The sequence below is a fragment of the Tiliqua scincoides genome, chromosome 2 (assembly GCF_035046505.1).
Source record: "Tiliqua scincoides isolate rTilSci1 chromosome 2, rTilSci1.hap2, whole genome shotgun sequence".
In the NCBI taxonomy this organism is placed as follows: Eukaryota; Metazoa; Chordata; class Lepidosauria; order Squamata; family Scincidae; genus Tiliqua; species Tiliqua scincoides.
Window position 1 is genome coordinate 196596412 of NC_089822.1, and position 21878 is coordinate 196618289.

The following is a 21878-nucleotide window of genomic DNA, read 5'->3' on the forward strand; positions in this document are numbered from 1 at the left end:
CATTAGAAAAAAAGCCCTGCCAACGTGTGAATGCCAGGATGCATCTGATTGGCCACTTCTGGAACAAAAATGCTGAACTAGGTTGTCTGGCTGGGTTATTCTTACATTTGCAAATAAAGCATTTTTACAAACATTAGTTGTAAGACATTCCATATCTGCAGACATGGATGCAGGAAAACTTGGGATATATTTGTATATGCCTGTATTCTTTTCTTTATTTTTCTTTAATAATAATAATAATAATAATAATAATAACTTTATTTTTACCCCACCTTTCTCAACGAAGGGACTCAAGGCGGCTTACAACAGGTTAAAACAGATTAAAAACATAATTTAAAACAAATAAAAATATTAACACATCATAAAAACAGCAGTCAGATAAAAAAATAATCAGGTAAAAAGAGCATAGAGCAGCAAATCGTAAAAGAATCAGGCCTGTAAAAAATATTAAAAGATGTTGAAAAGATGTTAAAGTCTTGTTTAAACAGAAGGGTCTTCAGGTGTCGCTGAAAAGTCTCTTTATTTTCTTTTATTATTCTCACCTTGCTAGGTGAGAGGGCTTGTGTAGAAGCATTTGATTATTTTAGGATTGTGTGAATAGATAAATAGGAATAATTAATATGGTAAATTCTTCTGTATTATGAAGTTTGAGGTACTGAGACTTGTTTGCTTCTGGTTATAGGAATTTTGATACCTACAGTGTAGTAGTGATTTCATCATCTCACTATATTAGACACTTTTTAAAATTTAGTTAACTTTTTTTAAAAAAGTGCTTACTGATTTTGGCTGAAAGCAAGTCTAATTTCATGTACTTTTGAACTTGTAATGATTTATGGCCAGATAAGTACGCCTTGGACAGCTTGTTAGCTGACATGGTCTCAAGCTTTTCCATTAAGGCCTTATTGCCTTATATCTAAGAAAATGTTATTATCTTATCTGGCTGACTCAGGAGTGATTGATTAAAAACTGAAGTGTCTTTTGGAAGCAAAGGAACCTTCAAGGAATATTTTTTCAGGCCTGGCAATGAACATTCTATGGTATGTCATTTGTTGTGGGCTTTATTTTATGATTTTATGACGGTATCTTCTACATGACTTAAGGAACTCCCCCCGCCCCCAGTGCAGCCATGCTGAAAAGGAGCGTTCTGCATTTGGAGGAAACAGTTGTGAGAGGAAGGAAAAGGAGATTTAAATCCCACTCACAGTCCGCTCTTGCCCTCGTACATGTCAGATGAGGAGAGGTTGCTGATGGTGATGATAGGATCTGGCATGTACCAATTGTTTCATGAAGATAATGAAAAACATGGGGATCAGAATAGAACCATGTGGCATGCCATACTGTAAAGGCCAGGGCACTGAACTATAACTTACTCACCAGTACTCTGGAGCTCAGCAGTAGTGCTTGAACTGCTTTGCTGTGCATGAGCAAAATAATAATATTTGGCAGTGGTGTAGCACTTTCTGAGTGTGTAAAGCAGTGTTGTTATGATGTCTTTGCAAACACCCGTACAAATTAACTAGTAGTATCTGTGATGCAGTTGGGGAACTGAGACTCGGGGGGAGTGGCTTGCCAAAGGCAACTTTGTGCGTTCATGGCAGAGGTGGGATTTGAACTTAAGAAGTCCTGATTTGTAGCTCACTCTTTTAGCTACCAAGCTGTATCAGCTTTCTGATGGCAAATGAGTTCAGCTTTCACTGAATTTGTACATGTGGATCATGCAACATGTGTGGTGAAGCCATAATATTACTGAAGGGCATCTCAATTCTTTCTGCTTGATTTCTCGAATACTTTCATTCATAACATGACAATTTCCAGGAATTTATACTGACTCTGTTGGATTGTATAGAAAGGTGGTACACGTAGTCCTCTAATATGGACAGTCATATCTGCTCTTTTTGCATAGGTGCAGTCTATTTGGCCCTGTGCTTTCACACCTGCAAGAAAGCACTGAGTTGGCTAGCCAGCCACATTGGTGCTTTTGTGTTGATGTGGTGTGTCTGCCCTTGTACTTTTGTTTCAACTAACGTGTTTAACTAACATCTGTTACAACTTTCAGATAAATGTTCAGAATGGAACTCGTATGTAGGTCAGGTCAGTGGCAGACCTAGTGGGGGTCAGGGGGTGCAGATGCCCCAGGCTCCAGGAATTTAGATGCCTGGGGGGTGGCATTGTGACCCTTGGCCCCCAGCTGCCATTGCCTTTGAGAAACCACGCTGACAGTGGTTGCACTCTCGCAGCCCACTAATCTCGCAGCCCGATCTGAGAGCTGTCCCTTTCCCTTTCTTTAAAGGGAAGGAAAGGGGGGTCGTGCTCTGATCAGCGGCGACCCGTGCAGACAGTGGCTGCGCTCCTGCAGCCACTCTTGGCGTGGTTCCCATCTGCATCTGAGGGTCGCCTCCCTCTCCTCCCCTTTAAAGAAAGGGGAGGAGAGAGGGGTGGCCCTCAGAGTGGCAGGAAGCAATTCATGCTTCCTCCAATTTTGGAGGAGTTGTGCGCTGCTTCTGGCTCCAGTGAGGCCTTTTCACAGCACTTCTAAGTAGCGTGGAAAGGCTCTATCGAGCTTTTTGTTGCTGCTGGAAGCAGTGCCCAGGACAGAGGCGAGTGCTGCTTCCAGGAGGCGGGCAGCACACACCTCCTGGGCACTGCTTTGAGCATTACCAAAACGCTCTCATGGAGCCTTTCGCACCACTTAGAAGCAACACGAATGGCTCCATTGAGCCTGGGCTGCCTCCTTCCTTCCCATTTTTTCCGAAGGGAGGAATAGAGGAGGCAGCTGCGCAGAATTAATTGTGGTGACAATGATGTCACCGTAATTACAGGGGTGGGGGCGACAAAGACAGAAATGGCCCCGGATGGGGAAAAGCCCAGGACCATCTCTGAATCAGGGACTATCTGTACTGAGAATGGGACTGTGTAACTAAGAACATAAGAACAGCCCCACTAGATCAGGCCATAGGCCCATCTAGTCCAGCTTCCTGTATCTCACAGCGGCCCACCAAATGCCCCACACCAGATAACAAGACACCTGCATCCTGGTGCCCTCCCTTGCATCTGGCATTCTGACATAGCCCATTTCTAAAATCAGGAGGTTGCACATACACATCATGGCTTGTAACCCGTAATGGATTTTTCCTCCAGAAACCTGTCCAATCCCCTTTTAAAGGCATCCAGGCCAGATGCCGTCACCACATCCTGTGGCAAGGAGTTCCACAGACCGACCACACGCTGAGTAAAGAAATATTTTCTTTTGTCTGTCCTAACCCTCCCAACACTCAATTTTAGTGGATGTCCCCTGGTTCTGGTGTTACATGAGAGTGTAAAGAGCATCTCTCTATCCACTTTATCCTTCCCATGTATAATATTGTATGTCTCAATCATATCCCCCCTCAGGCGCCTCTTTTCTAGGCTGAAGAGGCCCAAATGCCGTAGCCTTTCCTCGTAAGGAAGATGCCCCAGCCCAGTAATCATCTTAGTTGCTCTCTTTTGCACCTTTTCCATTTCCACTATGTCTTTTTTGAGATGTGGTGACCAGAACTGGACATAATATGCCAGGTGTGGCCTTACCATCGATTTATAATATTAGCCATTTTGTTCTCAATACCTTTTCTAATTATCCCAAACATAGAATTGGCCTTCTTCACTGCCGCCGCACATTGGGTCGACACTTTCATCGACCTGTCCACCACCACCCCAAGATCTCTCTCCTGATCTGTCACAGACAGCTCAGAACCCATTAGCCTATATGTAAAGTTTTGATTTTTTGCCCCAATGTGTATGACTTTACACTTACTTACTTTGAAACGCATCTGCCATTTTGCTGCCCATTCTGCCAGTTTGGAGAGATCTTTCTGGAGCTCCTTAAAATCACTTCTGGTCTTCACCACTCGGAAAAGTTTGGTGTCGTCTGCAAACTTAGCCACCCCACTGCTCACCCCTGTCTCCAGGTCATTTATGGAGAAGTTGTAAAGCAACGGTCCCAGGATAGATCCTTGGGGCACACCGTTTTTCACCTCTCTGCATTGTGAAAATTGCCCATTGACACCCACTCTGTTTCCTGGTCTTCAACCAGGTCTCAGTCCATGAGAGGACCTGCCCTCTAATTCCCTGACTGTGGAGTAGCCTTTGGTGAGGGACCGTGTCGAACGCCTTCTGAAAGTCCAGATATATAATGTCTATGGGTTCTCCAGCATCCACATGCCTGTTGACCTTTTCAAAGAATTATAAAAGGTTTGTGAGGCAAGACTGACCCTTACAGAAGCCATGCTGATTCTCCCTCAGCAAGGCCTGTGTTTTGAGATTCTATCTTTGATGAGGCATTCCACCATCTTACCCGGTATAGATGTTAGGTTGACCGGTCTATAGTTTCCCGGGTCCCCCCTCTTTCCCTTTTTAAAGATTGGTGAGACATTTGCTATCCTCCAATCTTCTGGCACCGTGGCCGTTTTGAGGGACAAGTTGCATATTTTAGTCAAGAGATCTGCAACTTCATTCTTCAATTCCTTAATAACTCTTGGGTGGATGCCATCAGGGCCCGGTCACTTATTGATCTTTAATTTATCAATTTGGTCTGAAACATCTTCTCTTTTAACCTCTATCTGACTTAATTCCTTGGTCGGGAGGGGCCGTTCAGGCAGCGGTATCTGCCCGAGGTCTTCTGCTGTGAAGATGCAAAGAACTCATTTAATTTCTCTGCCATCTCTAAGTCTTCCTTTATCTCCTCTTTCCCTCCCTCACCATCCAGAGGGCCAACTGCTTCTCTGGTGGGTTTCCTGCTTCTAACATATTTGAAGAAGCTTTTATTATTTCCCTTAAAGCTGCTGGCCATGTGTTCCTCATAGTCACGCTTGGCCTCCCGTATCACCTTCTTACATTTCTTTTGCCACAGTTTATGTTCCTTTTTATTCTCCTCATTAGGGCAAGACTTCCATTTATGGAAGGAAACTTCCTTGCCCTTTACGGCCCCTCTAACTTGGCTGGTTAGCCATGCGGGCACCCTCCTGGACTTAGTCGAGCCCTTCTTCCTTTGCGGTATACACTTCTGCTGGGTCTCTATTACTGTTGTTTTAAGCAGCCCCCATGCACTCTGGAGAAACTGGACTCTTTTTACCCTCCCTTTCAACCTCCTTCTAACCAGCCTCCTCATTTGAGGGAAGTCTGCTCGTCGGAAGTCAAGGGTTTTTGTTAGAGATTTGCTCGGTATTCTTCCCCCAATGTGCATGTTGAAGCGGATCACACCACGATCACTGTTCCCCAAGAGCTCCATAACATTGACATCTCTAACCAGGTCCTGAGTATCGCACAATATTAAATCCAGAGTCACCTGTCCTCTGGTGGGCTCCATGACTAGCTGCTCTAAGGCACAGTCATTTAACATGTCAAGGAATCCGGTCTCCTTTTCATGACCAGAACACAAATTGACCCAGTCAATATGAGGATAATTGAAGTCCCCCATGATTACAACCCTGTCCCTCCTTGTCACCTCCCTGATCTGTTTCCTCATTTCAAGGTCCCCTTCCGGTTTCTGATCTGGAGGACAATAGTATGCCCCCAGTATTACATCGCTCTTGAGGTCTGGTAATTTAACCCACAGAAATTCTGTGGTGGAGTCGGACCCGCCTTCAATCTCTACTTTGCTGGATTCTATCCCTTCCTTAATGTAAACGGCTACCCCACCTCCAACACGCTCTCCCTGTCCCTCCTGTAGAGTTTATAGCCCAGGATTGTGGTATCCCACTGATTTTCCGCATTCCACCAGGTTTCCATTATGCCCACTATGTCAATGTTTTCCCTAGTCACCAGACATTCCAGTTCTCCCATCTTTGCTCAGAGATTTTGGGTATTGGCATAAAAGTATTTGTACATGGAATGCCCCAGGATGGGCTGCTTATTAGCTCCTTTGTCCCTGAATCCTCTCACTGTGCCAAACTGTCTATCACATTGCATCACACTACCATTCCCAATTTCTTCTCCTACTCTGCCTTTACGTTGTGGTTCTCTAACCTCCCCATCCTCGTCCCATAGGGATGAAGAGTTCTGAACTGGATGCCCCTTGGCTCCTGTCGGCTTTCCCCCAGGGATCAGTTTAAAAGTTGCTCTGCCACTTTTTTAATGTTATACGCCAGCAGTCTGGTTCCATTGTGGTTCAAGTGGAGCCCATCCCTCTTGTATAGTCCCCGCTTGTCCCAAAACGTTCCCCAGTGCCTAACAAATCTGAACCCCTCCCCCCTACATCACCGTCTCATCCAAGCATTGAGACCTCTGATCTCTGGCTGCCTAGCTGGCCCTGCGCATGGAACAGGTAGCACTTCAGAGAACGCTACCTTTGAGTTCCTGGCTTTCAGCTTCCTACCTAATAGCCTAAATTTGGCCTCCAGGACCTCCCGGCTACACTTGCCCACGTTGTTGGTGCCGACATGTACCACAACTGCTACCTCCTTCCCAGCACTGTCTACCAGCCTGTCTAGACGAGAAGTGATGTCTGCAACCTTCGCACAAGGCAGGCAAGTCACCATGCAGTCCTCACATCAGTCGCAAACCCCCCTCTCTATGTTTCTAATAATCAAATCCCCCGCTACAAGAAGCTCCCAACCCCCCTCCCGCCGAGGAGTATCCTGAGTGCATTCCAATATGGGCCTGTCTGCTGGAGAAGGGGTCCCCCCTAGGGGATTGTTTCCCTCCTCTTCAGGATGACGTCCTCCAGCCCCGAGACTTCCCACCCAGGCAGCTGAGGAGCTGCATGCCTGAGGTTGGGATGAAGCCTGATCCTCCCCGCAAGTCTCCCCACAGTCCTTCTCTGCCTGCCTCTGCTTCTCCAGGTCGGCCACCAAGGCTTCAAGGGAGCAGACGCGTTCCGTGAGTCCCTGGAGCTCCTTGCACCGAGGACACACCCATGACTTATGCCCCAGAGGCATATAGTCATACATATTGCACTTGATGCAAAACACTGGATAGCCCCTACCCTGCTGCTGGCTGTCTGACTGCATAGTTTTTTTGTTTGTTTAGGGGTACTTAAAAACCCTTCACTGGTTTGCTGCCCTCTTCTCAAGGGAAGAGCAGGACAGTGTCTGGAGCCCTGGCCTCCTTGCCCTGCTGCTGAACTCGCACTGAGGCTAAACTCCCAGTGCCTCATCTGGCACTTCGTTCCCAAGGCACTGGGTGTCCCAGAGGCCACGCGTGCTTCTGCAGAGAGGCTCACTAGGTGGCAGGCGCTAGCTTTATACCCATAGCTAGCTCCTCCTCCCTCCCTCCTTGCTGATTGAAAGGGGGCTGGTCTTCCCAGGTGAGATTACAAAAGATTAGGAAGAGAAAAGGCTGCTGATGGGCCTAATCTACCCTGTAGGCTCCTGAATGGGGTGCTTGGATTTGCCTAATGGGGCTCTTATAACCTCCTAAAGGACAATGACTATGCTAATTTGCTAAATTGCTAAGTTTATGACTATGCTAAGCTAAATTGCCCTGGCTGGCTGGGAACGGGCCCTTCCTAGGTTCTTACCCTCCTAATTCAGTTCTCTTAGGCTGGACTGTTTTTTAACCTCAAGGTGCTTTTTATTTGAGTTTAAACTGCACTGGTTTAAGAGTTTTTTGGGCTTGGCAGAACTTCTACACTAAAGGTCTGAATCGTGTTTTGCCCTGTTTATAAAATAGACACCAAGTGTACTTTCTCCCCCTATTACCCTCTTCTTTGTTTAGTTTGGGCTCTAGCTTCCTATCTAAATTATACCTCCTGCTTTTATTAAGTGTGCATTTATTTAAATTATTTATTTATTTATTGCTCTCACCTAGATCCTGTGTCCCAATTTACTGAACCTTTAGTTTATGTTCTAACTTGGATTAAGTTTGTATTTATTGTATTGGCAACCTTCAGTCTCGGAAGACTATGGTATTGCGCTCTGAATGGTGGTTCTGGCACAGCGTCTAGTGTGGCTGAAAAGGCCAATCCGGGAGTGACAATCCTTTCCACACCGGGAGCAAGTGCAGTCTGTCCCTGGTCTGTCTCCCTGGCTATGGGCCTTCCTTCTTTGCCTCTTTGCCTCAGACTGCTGGCCAAGTGTCTCTTCAAACTGGGAAAGGCCATGCTGCACAGCCTGCCTCCAAGCAGACTGCTCAGAGGCCAGGGTTTCCCACTTGTTGATTAAGTTTAACTTGGGTTAAGTATAGGGTTAATCTAAACAAAGTAGAAAAACTTGCTTTCTACTTTAACCTCCTATGTTTTATTTACTTTTCCAAGTGCCTGTACCTTGGGCCCTTACTCACGAGTAGGATTCTGCTCCTGCTCAGAGTAGACCTATGTACTCGCTCACATATATATTTTTATTGCCCTCACCTAGCTCCTGAGCCCCAATTTGCTGGACTTTAAACGCCCTCTTTCTGGTTAGATTAGGTGCTAACTTAGGTAAAGGTAAGCTAAATTTCAATGTTTATTTCAGGTTAGAAGACAAGAGTTAGAAAGATAAAGAGAAGGAGTACACTTACCTTCTCTTTCTCATCGTCATCCTCCTCCTCTCTTCTTCACAACTCAGAGTCCTCCCTGTCCTTCTCCAAAAACTCAGAGGCCCACTTGCCTTCTCCCTCTTTTTGCACTGAGACTAAACTCATGGTGCCTTACCTGGCACTTTGTTCCCGAGGAACTTGGTGTCCCAGAAGCCACACGCGCTTCTGCAGAACTCATCATGAAACTTCTATTCTAACTAGTTATACACAAAATGTGACATTATTTATATTTTTATCCCACCTTTCCCTCACTGGTGTGTAGCTTAAGGCAGCTAACAAAATATACATGCCAGAAAAATAAAACTTAGAAAATCACAACACAGAGTCTAGCACAGACTTTTGTGCAGTTAGGGACTTCCAGGCCAACAAAAGACTGAAACTGGGTTCACATGTAATCTATGGCACACTAATTACTAGAGAAAATGGGAAAATACAACATTTTAGTTTGGGGATATGAAGATTACCTCATACCATGAGAGTGGTCTCTCCATTCAGATTGCCCGCTGCTGCCATTTTCTTCTGCAAACTGGGCAAGGGTGCTTGTTTTTTAATATTTCAGAAACTTTTCATGACCCACCCAAAAAACCCACTGGATTGGGAAATGCTGATCTAGGATACGTTTTATAACTGTTTATCTCTGAGTATGTGGTGAAGATATTTGTGAGTAGAAGCTTTGCTTTTTCTTCCTGCTTGTGATGAAATTCACAAAGAGTGAGAATTGTTTTGGTGCAGCAGCCAAGCTTCATCACTGCCTACAAGTTTTGGGTTGACCTTTCTTATAGGCTGACCTATACTACTTTCCCTTCCTTCTTTCCTAGGACACCGAGTTTCCTGGAGTTGTTGTTCGGCCAATCGGTGAATTTCGCAGCTCAATAGATTATCAGTATCAACTGCTTCGTTGCAATGTTGACCTCTTGAAAATTATCCAGCTGGGTCTGACCTTCACAAATGAGAAAGGAGAATATCCTACTGGAATCAATACCTGGCAGTTTAATTTCAAGTTCAACCTTACGTAAGTCTTCAGTCTGAGCAAGGAGAACAATCTCTCTCTTGTTATGAAAAACTATTGTCAAGTTGAAACAAGACTTTTTTACTAGCAGTCAGAGCGATGTTAGGAAAAATTCCCATCCCAGTATGGAGGGATTATATTTCAAGTAAATCTGCCATTACAGAAGCTGTTAATGATTGATTTGTTGTCAAAGCTTCATTAAAACACTGCCATTAATCTAGGATTTACTGCCAAATGTATTTGGACCCCCAAGTCCAGGCAAAGTCCTTATTGGCGTCTTCCTAGATTTGTTTCTTTAAAAAAAAATCAAATCAGGAAGAGTTAGGTATTGCCAAGAAGGTATAGAGTTTTTTTTCTTGATCTGCAATAGCAAATAAGTAGGCATGATCCAGGCATGACCTACAGTTAAAATTCTTTACCATAAAATTCAGCATGACTTGTTTGGATAAAGACAAATGACAGTCTTGTCAGTTGGAATGAGATCATAATTATAACTCAACTTCATTTCCATTTGTAACTATTTCTTTCATAGTACCAGCTTTAGAGGCTACAAAATATACAATAATAATAAAAAATTAAATGTTAACAAATTTTAGAAGAATATTTGTGTAGCACCAAAAACAAAGTTTTATGTCACCTTAAAGATAAACACCTTGACAAACACATCTATGCAGGATCAGGTGACAATAAATTTCTTAACCTTTGAGCTGCCCTAGGGCTCTTGGTTCTTTGCACCTTTTGAATGCAGTGTTGCAATGTTCACATTAATAACTATAATGTGTAACATTTGTATAATGTGCCAGGCTCTTCACATGCATTATTTGACAATGCTGTAAAATAAGTAGTAGTATTCTGGAATTGCTGCTAGGCAACTAAGGCCCAAATCCTAACCAACTTTCCAGCACTGGCATAGCTGTGCCAATGGAATGTGTGCAGCACCCTGAAGTTGGGTGGCACTCTCAGAGGCCTCCTCACAGTAAGGGGAAGTTTGTTCCCTTACTTCAGAATTGCATTGCCCTTATGCTGGAAAGTGGGTTCAGATTGCACCCTAAGGCTGCAATCCTATTTATACTTACCTGAGAATACCCATTGAACTCAGTTGGACTTGCTTCTGAGTAGACATGCATAGGACTGTGCTGCTAGCCTGAGAGGAAGTGACTGGCCTAAGGACATCTGCTGAGTTCATGACAGAGATGAGATTTGAACCAGAGAAGTCCTGATTTGTAGCTTGATCTTTTAGCCAATATGCTATGCCATCTCTTTCCTTGACATCTAATGTTGATTTGTCTTCGTATTCAGGGAAGATATGTATTCTCAGGATTCGATAGACCTTCTTGCAAGCTCTGGACTGCAGTTCCAGAAACATGAGGAGGAAGGGATTGATACCCTGCATTTTGCAGAGCTGCTTATGACCTCAGGTGTGGTCCTCTCTGACAATGTCAAGTGGCTTTCATTTCACAGGTTGGTCATATAGCTCTTCTCTATTAACCAGGATTTGACTAACATACTTTATAGAACTTTATGCATAGGCTTTCTTTGGGTTGTATCATAAGTTTAATCAGTCACAACTAAGGAAGGTGGTCACAACTGACTAAACATATTTTAGAGATTTAGACCTTCCTCAACTCTTGCTTTCAAACATTTTAGGGCTTAAGGTCAAAACCAGCACTTTGACGTGTGCGTGGAAGCATACTGATAACTAGAAATAGGTGTTGTGCAGTAGGGTTCTATGCCTTTTTGGTTTATAGAGCATAAAGAATTGGAAGTTTGCCAGCATCTTTTCAGGTGGAGCACTTATGCTTTTTGAACAACGTGACAAGCAGAAATTCAGCAGGTGAAGCATTCCCTATCACTATATCTCTGTCAGCAAGATTCACTTCTTGAATGTTTGGTGGTCATGCAGTTACAATCATGGAAAGCTAGTCTAAATCATTTATCAGAGTAAAATTTAAAACAAAAAAGGTATCTAGAAAATTTTACTCCGAGGGAGTACGAATGAGCCGATTTCTTCTAAATGCAGACCTTCAAAACTTTATCTCTCCAAGACTAGTAATTTGTTGCATAAGAGAATCAAAGCATGGATATTTTATTTCTTTAGCATCACAACCACTGTGGGCTCATAGCTGGATGGTGGAGTTAAGTAGACGATTTAGTCCTGCTGCTATTAGTTCCAGCTGTTTTCTTTTCCCATTTACACCAAATAGATCTCTTGTGACTTGTCCCTTATCTGTTAATATTTCTGTAGCAATTACATATTGGTACGTGTTCTTCAAGCACCTTTCTTCTCAGTATTATTCACCTACTTAGCTGTTTCAGTGCTTTTCAGCAACTATCTCTAGGATAAACAAAAAAAAGACTGTTCAGGACTGACAAATTTATTTCTGCAAAAGTGTCTGACTAAAGCCATCAGATACAAATCTCTAGGATGACTCCTAATAGCAGCAGTTCAGTAGATACTAGCTGAATCTGCAAACAGTGCACTGAAACAGGGAGAATGTACAGGAAGTCTCTTTTAAGTTGGGGTTAGGGACTGGAAAGTTTGGATTTATAGTAAAATGACAAAGAGGTATTTTCTTCCATAAGAAATAATTTCAGATAGGGGTTAATGGAGACCCCATTTACATCTTTGACTTGATTGGATTTAAAGAGAATGTTATCCCATAAGAAACAATAGAGTAACGTTGATATGGGTTGTAGAGAGTGGCATGCAGTCCTGCTTATGTATAAACCAGTACACCCCCACAGGGGCAGCCTGTCCATGATGTGAGTTGAGAACTTCATGTCATGCAGTGAATTGGAAGAGAGAGCCAGTAAGTGGTACCATACACACATCCTGTCTCTCCCAGCCTACTGCGTCCATGGAGTCCAAACGATTCCATCCTCTTGGAGTGCAAAAAGAGGACTTACCTCTCTCCCTTGGTATCCAGCACCAGTGCTGCCTCTTCTAGTGACTGGCATTCCAGCATTCCCTTAGTGGCCATTACAGGAAGTTGCAGGGGTGGTGGCAATGGATGCTGAGGAAGAGAGGTAAATGAAGCTAACAGAGGTCAATTCCCTGTTAGTTCAGTTAACAAGAATGCCAAAATTTACAATACTGTAATAAATATCACCCCAAGAACTTGGAGATTATAGAAAACAGAAAGAGCATGCAGGTCCAACAATGGAAAACTCTAAGTATCAGGAATGTCCCTTTTAAGAGCTCAGATGTGAAAGAGATGCAGATGGGCTATAGCGGTAGAGATACAAGTGTAGGGATCGTTTGTTTAGTTCCTCCAAAAAGTTGAGGGCTTAAATGTGGGGAAAGATATAATAAGGTGACTCATAACAAAGAGCCCCTGCATGATAAACGGAATACTAGAATGGGTATATAGTCCTTGAGCTTTGCTGGCTGATCTTTCTTTGCACATTTTTTTCCAATCAGTGGCTATGACTTTGGTTACATGGTGAAACTGCTGACAGACTCGAGACTCCCAGAAGAGGAACACGAGTTCTTTCATATCTTGAACCTTTTCTTTCCATCCATATATGATGTTAAGTACCTAATGAAGAGCTGCAAAAACCTGAAGGTACATAATTTTGCAAGTACATGTTAAAATTGGAACTAGAATGTGCCTTTTATATATGTAAACAAAAGTGAGGTGAGCTAAAATATTGTGTGGTAGATCTATGGTTTTCCTAATGAACAAGTGACTATAATTTAATGTCGCTTTGTTTACATATTAAGTTTGGGTTGCTAGTCAGCTGGTTGTCTCATTTGGTGGTGGTCACATTTTCCTTGAGGTCAAGAATGCCATTGTATTATGGTGTCCTCCGATACCTGTCACAAAAATACATGCTCCTTGCTCTCTGATTCTGCAGTTGGGGTCATAGATCCCTCAAATGAGATACATTTTTTAGCCTGCAACATTGGGTAGTATCTGCGCTCTTGCTCAAGCCCCTTGATGTTCTGGTGTCCATGTGTTGTAACTGTAGCCTTCTGTAAACAGGAGCAGAAACACAGGTTTCAGGAAGACTGCTTACATGTACATGAGGTACATGTAAGCTATCTTTGTGTTGGCATAGGTCATAAATGTACAGCCTTGATAAATGGTATTCTGGAAGATGAGAGAGAATGGATGTAAATCTTCTGGAAGATTATAGCTGTAATTAGCATAACTCTTTTCTTTTGTTACTGCTCTCTACATTAATGCTTTAAAAACATGACTTGCTTTTGACAAAGGTGTGTGTGTTTTTTGACTAGCCACTTTCCAAACATAAGACATGTAATGGTAAAATACATAAGCATATAGCAAGAAATATTTGATGAACTACAACTAGCTGCATGTTCCAATCAGGGCTGTGATCTGAACATGCATAACTTGTATAATATAGCAGACACCCTGTCTTGGTAGATTCTGCTTTTAACTTGTCTGTATGGATAACCTTACAAAATGCAGACTGGAGTTATTTGTGTTGCAGTAGAGCCTAGGGAATCCATGTATTGGCAACCTTCAGTCTCGAAAGACTATGGTATCGCGCTCTGAAAGGTGGTTCTGGCACAGCGTCTAGTGTGGCTGAAAAGGCCAATCCGGGAGTGACAATCCCTTCCACACCAGGAGCAAGTGCAGTCTGTCCCTGGTCTGTCTCCCTGGCTATGGGCCTTCCTTCTTTGCCTCTTAGCCTCAGACTGTTGGCAAAGTGTCTCTTCAAACTGGGAAAGGCCATGCTGCACAGCCTGCCTCCAAGCGGGCCGCTCAGAGGCCAGGGTTTCCCACTTGTTGAGGTCCATCCCTAAGGCCTTCAGATCCCTCTTGCAGATGTCCTTGTATCGCAGCTGTGGTCTACCTGTAGGGCGCTTTCCTTGCACGAGTTCTCCATAGAGGAGATCCTTTGGGATCCAGCCATCATCCATTCTCACGACATGACCAAGCCAATGCAGGCGTCTCTGTTTCAGCAGTGAATACATGCTAGGGATTCCAGCACGTTCCAGGACTGTGTTGTTTGGAACTTTGTCCTGCCAGGTGATGCTGAGGATGCGTCGGAGGCAGCGCATGTGGAAAGCGCTCAGTTTCCTCTCCTGTTGTGAGCGAAGAGTCCATGACTCGCTGCAGTACAGAAGTGTGCTCAGGACGCAAGCTCTGTAGACCTGGATCTTGGTATGTTCCGTCAGCTTCTTGTTGGACCAGACTCTCTTTGTGAGTCTGGAAAACGTGGTAGCTGCTTTACCGATGCGCTTGTTTAGCTCGGTATCGAGAGAAAGAGTGTCGGAGATCGTTGAGCCAAGGTACACAAAGTCATGGACAACCTCCAGTTCATGCTCAGAGATTGTAATGCAGGGAGGTGAGTCCACATCCTGAACCATGACCTGTGTTTTCTTCAGGCTGATTGTCAGTCCAAAATCTTGGCAGGCCTTGCTAAAACGATCCATGAGCTGCTGGAGATCTTTGGCAGAGTGGGTAGTGACAGCTGCATTGTCGGCAAAGAGGAAGTCACGCAGACATTTCAGCTGGACTTTGGATTTTGCTCTCAGTCTGGAGAGGTTGAAGAGCTTTCCGTCTGATCTGGTCCGGAGATAGATGCCTTCTGTTGCAGTTCCAAAGGCCTGCTTCAGCAGGACAGCGAAGAAAATCCCAAACAAGGTTGGTGCAAGAACACAGCCCTGCTTCACTCCGCTTCGGATGTCAAAAGGGTCTGATGTGGAGCCATTGAAGACAACAGTGCCCTTCATGTCCTTGTGGAAAGATCTGATGATGCTGAGGAGCCTGGGTGGACATCCAGTCTTGGGGAGAATCTTGAAGAGGCCGTCTCTGCTGACCAGGTCGAAAGCCTTTGTGAGATCTATGAAGGCTATAAAGAGTGGCTGTCGTTGTTCCCTGCATTTCTCCTGCAGTTGTCTAAAGGAGAATACCATATCAGTGGTGGACCTGTTGGCTCGGAATCCACACTGCGATTCTGGATAGACGCTCTCTGCAAGTACCTGGAGCCTCTTTAGTACAACTCGGGCAAACAGCTTTCCTACAACGCTAAGGAGAGAGATGCTGCGGTAGTTGTTGCAGTCACCCCTGTCACCTTTGTTCTTGTACAGCGTGATGATGTTTGCATCCCTCATGTCTTGAGGTACTCCACCTTCTCTCCAGCAGAGACAGAGGATTTCATGCAGCTCAGTGACGATGATCTCTTTGCAGCATTTTAGGACTTCAGCAGGGATGCTGTCTTTTCCAGGTGCCTTGCCAAAGGCAAGGGAGTCCAGGGCCACGTGAAGTTCTTCTAGGGTTGGTTCACTGTCAAGCTCTTCCAGCACAGGCAGGCACTCAATGTTGTTCAGTGCTTCTTCGGTGACTACATTTTCTCTGGAATATAGCTCAGAGTAGTGCTGCACCCAGCGTTCCATCTGCTGCGCCCGATCCTGGATGACCTCGCCTGTGGCAGACTTCAGAGGGGCAGTTTTCTTCTGTGTTGGACCTAGGGCCTGCTTGATACCATCATACATCCCCTTGATATTGCCCGTGTCAGCTGCTATCTGTATCTCGGAACAGAGCTGGAGCCAGTAGTCGTTAGCACATCTCCTGGCAGTCTGTTGGACTTTGCTGCGAGCAGTTCGGAGGACCTGCAGGTTGCGCTCACTGGGACAGGCCTTGTATGCTGCTTGAGCTCTCCTCTTTTCCTCAATGACTGGTGTCAACTCCTCAGAGTGGGCTTCAAACCAGTCTGCCGCCTTGTTGGTCTTCTTGCCGAATATGGACAAGGCGGTGTTGTAAACGGTATTCTTGAAATGTTCCCATCTGTTGGATGCGTTTGCGTCGGCCGGGCCTGGAAGAGATTCCTCAAGCGCTTGTGCAAATTCCTCCACTTTTCTCTGATCCCGGGTCTTGCTGGTATCAATGCGAGGTCTTCCTTCCTTTTTCGTGTGATACAGTCGCTTTGTTTGCAGTTTCACTCTGCTGCACCCCAGGGAGTGGTCAGTGTCGCAGGCAGCACCATGATAACTGCGTGTGATCTTGATGCTGGGAAGGCTGGAGCGTCTGGTGAGGATCAGGTCGAGCTGGTGCCAGTGCTTTGATCTTGGATGTCTCCAAGAGACTCTATGTTGGGGCTTTGTGTTGAAGAACGTGTTGCTGACACAGAGACCGTGATGACAGCAAAACTCTAGCAGGCGTTGGCCATTTTCGTTCATCCTCCCAGTGCCAAACTGACCTAAGCAAGTGGGCCATGAACTGTTATCAGCACCAACTCTAGCATTGAAATCGCCGAGGATGAACAATGGCTCTTTTACAGGGATTTTCTTGACAGTGGTGGCCAGGTCATCATAGAATTTGTCTTTGGCTTCTGCTGGAGACGACAGAGTCGGTGCATAAGCACTGATGAGAGTGATAGGTCCTGCTGATGACTGGAGCTGCAGGGACAAAATTCTTTCACTTCCCCCAGTAGGTGGGATGATGGATTTCAGCAGGGTATTTCTGACCGCAAAGCCAACGCCATGTTCCCTGGTTTCGTTTGGTGGTTTTCCCTGCCAGAAAAATGAGAAATTTCTCTCCTTGACAGATCCGGAATCTGGCAGCCTAGTCTCTTGAAGGGCGACGATGTCCATCTGCAGTCTGCTCAGCTCCATGTCGATGACAGCTGTTTTGCGTGCGTCGTCTATTTCTTGCAGGTCATCAGAGAAGCCAGGTGTCATTGTCCTAACGTTCCAGGTGCCCAGCTTTAGGGCAGTAGTTTTCTGTTTTCTGTTGCATGGTGCAGAGTTGTCGATCCGCTTGTCGGTTTGCACCCCATGAGGTTAACGGACCGTGGCGAGGCAACACCTTACTGGCTGGGGACTGCCCAGCTTAAGGCGGGCGGTAGCTGCCCAATGAGATGCAATGATCTCTCCCACCGTCGGAAGCAGCCCCTGGCGTCATGCTCTACGCCAATCGAGCAAAGACTTATAACCGGTAAACTGCTGCTTCCCGTGTTGTGCCGACGCCATATGGCGAAGTTGGAGTGTCCTCTCCAGTGCGCGAAGCCTGGGTAAAGAAGGTATGGAGGATAGGCTGTTACCCATGCAGCCAACCGTATTGGCTTCTGCCTTTCCATTGGACCATTCCAGCGACGTGGAGAGGGGGGATTTGCTGCATGGGTAACAGCCTATCCTCCATACCTTCTTTACCCAGGCTTCGCGCACTGGAGGGAATCCATGTACAGTACTGATATTCATGGTGTGAAGTATTCCTTGTTACAAGAATATCATACATGTTTCACCAGAAGTGGTGAAGCTGGATTAATGTTTTGACCATGGCTTTTCAGGTCAAGTGAGGGAGGATTCAAATCTTTGGTCAGCTGTAGGTCATTGGATGACCTTATTCAGGTTGCCACTCAGTCTGATCATAACTCTAAGCTGCTATTGTAATGAGTTGCATCAGTATCTTTCCCTCTTCTAAGAAGCATTTATCAAGATTCAGCTTTGTCCTTCAGGTCACTTCAGTAGTCATTGTTCATCCACCCTTATGTGATCACCAAATTCTTGCACAAAGTTTACAAATATGTTGTAAACAAAGTTTACAACATGAACTTTAAGACAGAAGCCCTGACTCCTAAGATTCTGGTCTCACCTTTCAAATTGTCATAGCCAGATGAAGAAAACAGTGGAATGGGACTTAGTTGGTCATTCTTACATTTCATTTATTCCTCTGATACAGGGAGGGCTTCAGGAAGTTGCTGATCAGCTTGACTTGCAACGCATTGGACGGCAGCACCAAGCTGGCTCCGACTCGCTACTCACAGGGATGGCATTCTTCAGAATGAAAGAGGTATGTGCATCTTGCCTTCCTTGAAGGAGGAGGGGGGACCCAAGTGCCACTCATTCCTTGGCATTTCAGCAGTCAATCACTGCAGAAATGTTTTAATTTAGACTGAATTGTCTGCCACTATAATGTAACTTCTTCTTGCAGTTGTTCTTTGAGGATACAATTGATGATGCAAAGTACTGTGGGAGACTATATGGCCTCGGTACAGGAGTAGCTCAAAAACAGAGTGAAGATGTTGAAACAGCCCAAGAGAAAATGAGTATTTTGGCTATTATCAACAATATGCAACAGTGATAACATGGTGTCATCCAACATGACATGGGTCCATGGAGGCAAACAGCCTCCTTAACTCTTTCACAACAATGGCAGAAGAACTGGAGTTTTCAGAGGGCAAAACCACATCTTTGAATCTCAGAAGATTCTAATCAAGCAACTTGATAACTGGTTGACTGTTTTGCCCCTATGTAAAAATAAGACAAATTTCAGTGTACATACCTCTTTTAAACCTTACTGAATTTGCAAGGAGTAGATCATTTCAGAACTTTCAGTGGAGCTGAAGTTCTCTCATGCACTTGCAAATTTAGCTTTTAAAAGCTTATTTTAAAACTTCTTTTGCTCTCTATGAGGGTGATGTGTTCCTAAGCCCTCTGCTAGCTTTTATCTTTTGTGTAAGTCAATATGTGAAAGTGATCCATTCAGCCCTGGTGGTGGAAACATAATGCATGAAGGATTTAGATATGTCCTAAAAGCAGCCATAATGGCTGTCTTGGTTAGCATTATAGATAGCACCTACTTCCTTTTAGATTGCTGGGCCATGTTGTTGTATCAGTAGGCTTCATCTTAACTACTGTAGAATGGAATAAAGTGCATGCTTGAGACTGCAGTAAGTCTGGACCAGGAATGATTTCAGTTGCTTGGTTTCACCTCAAGGGAAACATTTTCTACCCATCTTGCTACCTGACTGTTCAGTAAATGGATAAAAATCACAGATGTCTCTAAGGTTTAAGAACCAACGAAGGCAAGTTAAAACCTTCAGCTTTCCCTTTTCTACTATGTTGAAGAGCAGCCCCAGTGAAAATGGTCAGACTATAATTGCATTTAACATTTGTGCAAGTCATACAATCCTGAAAACCAAAAGCCTTTCAATCAAAAGAAACTGTCAAGCCTGGGTATTTTAACAAGCTTAAACTCTATTATGCAAAGTATTGCAAGCTGTTATTGCAAATGCTTGTGTGTGTATATATATTGGTTCTTAATTTTGTAAAATAAAGATTTCTCTTAAGGCGTGAGACTATTGGACTTCTCCATTTGAGTGTTCAATGTATTTGACCCAAAACTATTCAGTTAAAAAAAATCCCACCAGCATTCTTAGCAAATATTGACTTCACATAGGGCAATTAAGTATGTTTTATAACAGTTCTCATGCTTTACAAGTAGCATTTCCACTGGGAGATATGAACCCCTCCTGCCCACTGGTTACTGATCGCACCACTAAAATGGTGGTAGGAGGCTCTAATCTGTACTTCGAAGGCTGTGTGCTAGACTACATTTTCATCATGTAACCCTAAGCACCATCTTAAAGAAGATGGAACCTTTACAATGGTTTGAACTTGCATTTTGTCTCTGTGACAGTCAAGTACATCACTTTTCAGTCAGTTTTAGAATATACATTGCTTTATTGATTAGGTTCCCATAATCCCTCACCTCTCAAAAGTATAACAGGACTGTTTACTAAGCATGTATAAGAGTCGCCTTGCATAATTGTCTTCCACATTATGAAATAAGTTGACAGTGTTTAAAAAAAAAAGTGGGTAGAGCTTTTTTTGCAAAAGGATAAGCAACATCACTATAAATTCTACCTGTAAGTGAACATGACTGTATAACAGTAGGCTCTTATCCATCCATTGTAGAATGAAAATTTATTTCAAATTGGTGCCCACAAGCAGTTCTTCATATCAAGGAGAAAAGCTTAAGAAGCAGGAGCCTCATGTAAGAACTTCCTGCAAACCTCTTTATGTATACATAGTTGTCCATATTTTCTAAGCAGCCGCAAGGACTGCTCCTGTAATTCTGAAGCCAAATCCATATGGCACTGGACTCCCATGTGTAGCAGAACAAGGCAACATTCCAATACATCTGGGAAAGGGGAAGCCTGAAAAGAAAAATAAAGTGTTGCATAGTGGAACTTCCATGTGCAAATTCAGGCAGCAGTACATTATGGTAATTCCATCTTACTGCTCAGTTTCATAAAAGGTATGAATTAATAGCAGAAGTTTTTCAAGATCTTGCAGTCCTACTAGTGGAAGGAATACAAATGCACTAGTAGCACTTTGCCAAAAGATCTTCATAATTTGAAGGGGTCTGAAAAGAACACTTATTAACTTGGATAAAAGATGAATACACTAGTCTTGCAAGGGAACACATGATCTTATAAGCACCTTGCAAGAGACCCAAATTATTTTGATTTCCTTACATCAAACTAGCTATAGGTTCCTGCCAAAAACCTGCTGCCACTGAACTAGATATTCTGCTGTCCTTTAAACCTTACCTTTATATAATCTGGAAACTCTGCTAGTTGCTGATTTGCTTCTGTAAGTTGTTGCATCAGATGGGGCAGAGAAACTGATTCCTTCACTTGTTTACTATGAAGAATTAAGAAATCACATTTTTAAAAGCATATTCAAAGTTATCTTCCCAACCTGCCACTTGATTAGTTGAATACCATAAAAGGAAGGAAAAGAAACAAATGTATGATTACAAGTTCTCCTCACAAGTAGAGGTGTTTGTTTCCAGTGAGTAAAATACGATTACAGCCTAAGGGCACAAGCCTAACCAGGTCTATTCAGAAGTAAGTTCTATTTTGTTCAATGTGGGTTACTCTCAGGAAAGTGTGGTTAGGATTGCAGCCTCAGTCTTACTGAACACAATGGGCTTATTTTTGAGTAAAACAAACACTATCTTCAAACACCTCTACTCATAAGATTAAGACTAGAAAACGGTGTTATGCATTTTCAAAAAGTACAAAAGCGGTTTGGGTAAGAGTATGGGGTCACATCCAGAATAATGCTTCTGTGAATACAAGTTCCCTCTGAGAATAGAAGGGGTATTCCACTCACAAAGCACCCTTTGCCCAGCAGAACACTCCTTCTGTTTACAGAAGCAGTACTCTGGCTTTAAACAGTCACATCAACAGACCTGGCCAGAGATCACATGCTGACTGCTACCTTCCTAATTGGTACAATGTAACAGACACCCATAAATCCACTCACCAGCCTCAAGTGAACCTGGTCCTCTAGGAAGAAAATGCCCCACACCTCATCTCTTTTCTCACTCAATTTACAGTTGCTTAGCTGAGGGGGGGGGAGTCACGGATGCTGTGACCCTGGGCAGCACTCTGCCCTGGAGATTTGGTCACCGCAGTCCTGCCCCTTCACTTGCAAGCTAGGCTGCTCAAAGCATGGCTGCTCACTTTGGCAGGCCTCACTCCGAGTGGCATGTGACTGTGCCAAGAATGACGGTGGGGCGGGTAGGAGAACCTGCTCGCTTCACAGCCATTCTTGGCGTGGTTGTTCAGAGCGAGGCCATCTGCTTCTGCTGAAGAGGCCAGCTTTGCCCTG

General features: G+C 44.2%; 2 protein-coding genes across 5 annotated transcripts in view; one reads left to right on the plus strand and one right to left on the minus strand.

Annotated features, from left to right (window-relative positions):
• Positions 1 to 21878, plus strand: part of CNOT8 (CCR4-NOT transcription complex subunit 8) — a 41965-nt gene that overhangs the window by 7262 nt on the left and 12825 nt on the right. For 3 of the 4 annotated variants that reach the window (XM_066613507.1, XM_066613508.1, XM_066613509.1), the window contains exons 3-7: positions 9309 to 9502; positions 10799 to 10960; positions 12921 to 13065; positions 18154 to 18264; positions 18406 to 19550. In XM_066613507.1, coding sequence (XP_066469604.1) covers positions 9309 to 9502; positions 10799 to 10960; positions 12921 to 13065; positions 18154 to 18264; positions 18406 to 18555 — 762 coding nt within the window. In that variant the 3' untranslated portion in view covers positions 18556 to 19550. Of the gene's footprint in view, positions 1 to 9308; positions 9503 to 10798; positions 10961 to 12920; positions 13066 to 18153; positions 18265 to 18405; positions 19551 to 21878 lie in introns of those variants that run through there. The other variant, XM_066613510.1, reaches the window with a different exon arrangement.
• Positions 19940 to 21878, minus strand: part of GEMIN5 (gem nuclear organelle associated protein 5) — a 36409-nt gene continuing 34470 nt past the window's right edge. Inside the window, exons 27-28 of the mRNA XM_066613506.1 lie at positions 20810 to 20903; positions 19940 to 20413 (exon numbers count right to left, since the gene is read on the minus strand). Of these exons, the coding sequence (XP_066469603.1) occupies positions 20231 to 20413; positions 20810 to 20903 (277 nt within the window). The 3' untranslated portion in view covers positions 19940 to 20230. The remainder of the gene's footprint in view (positions 20414 to 20809; positions 20904 to 21878) is intronic.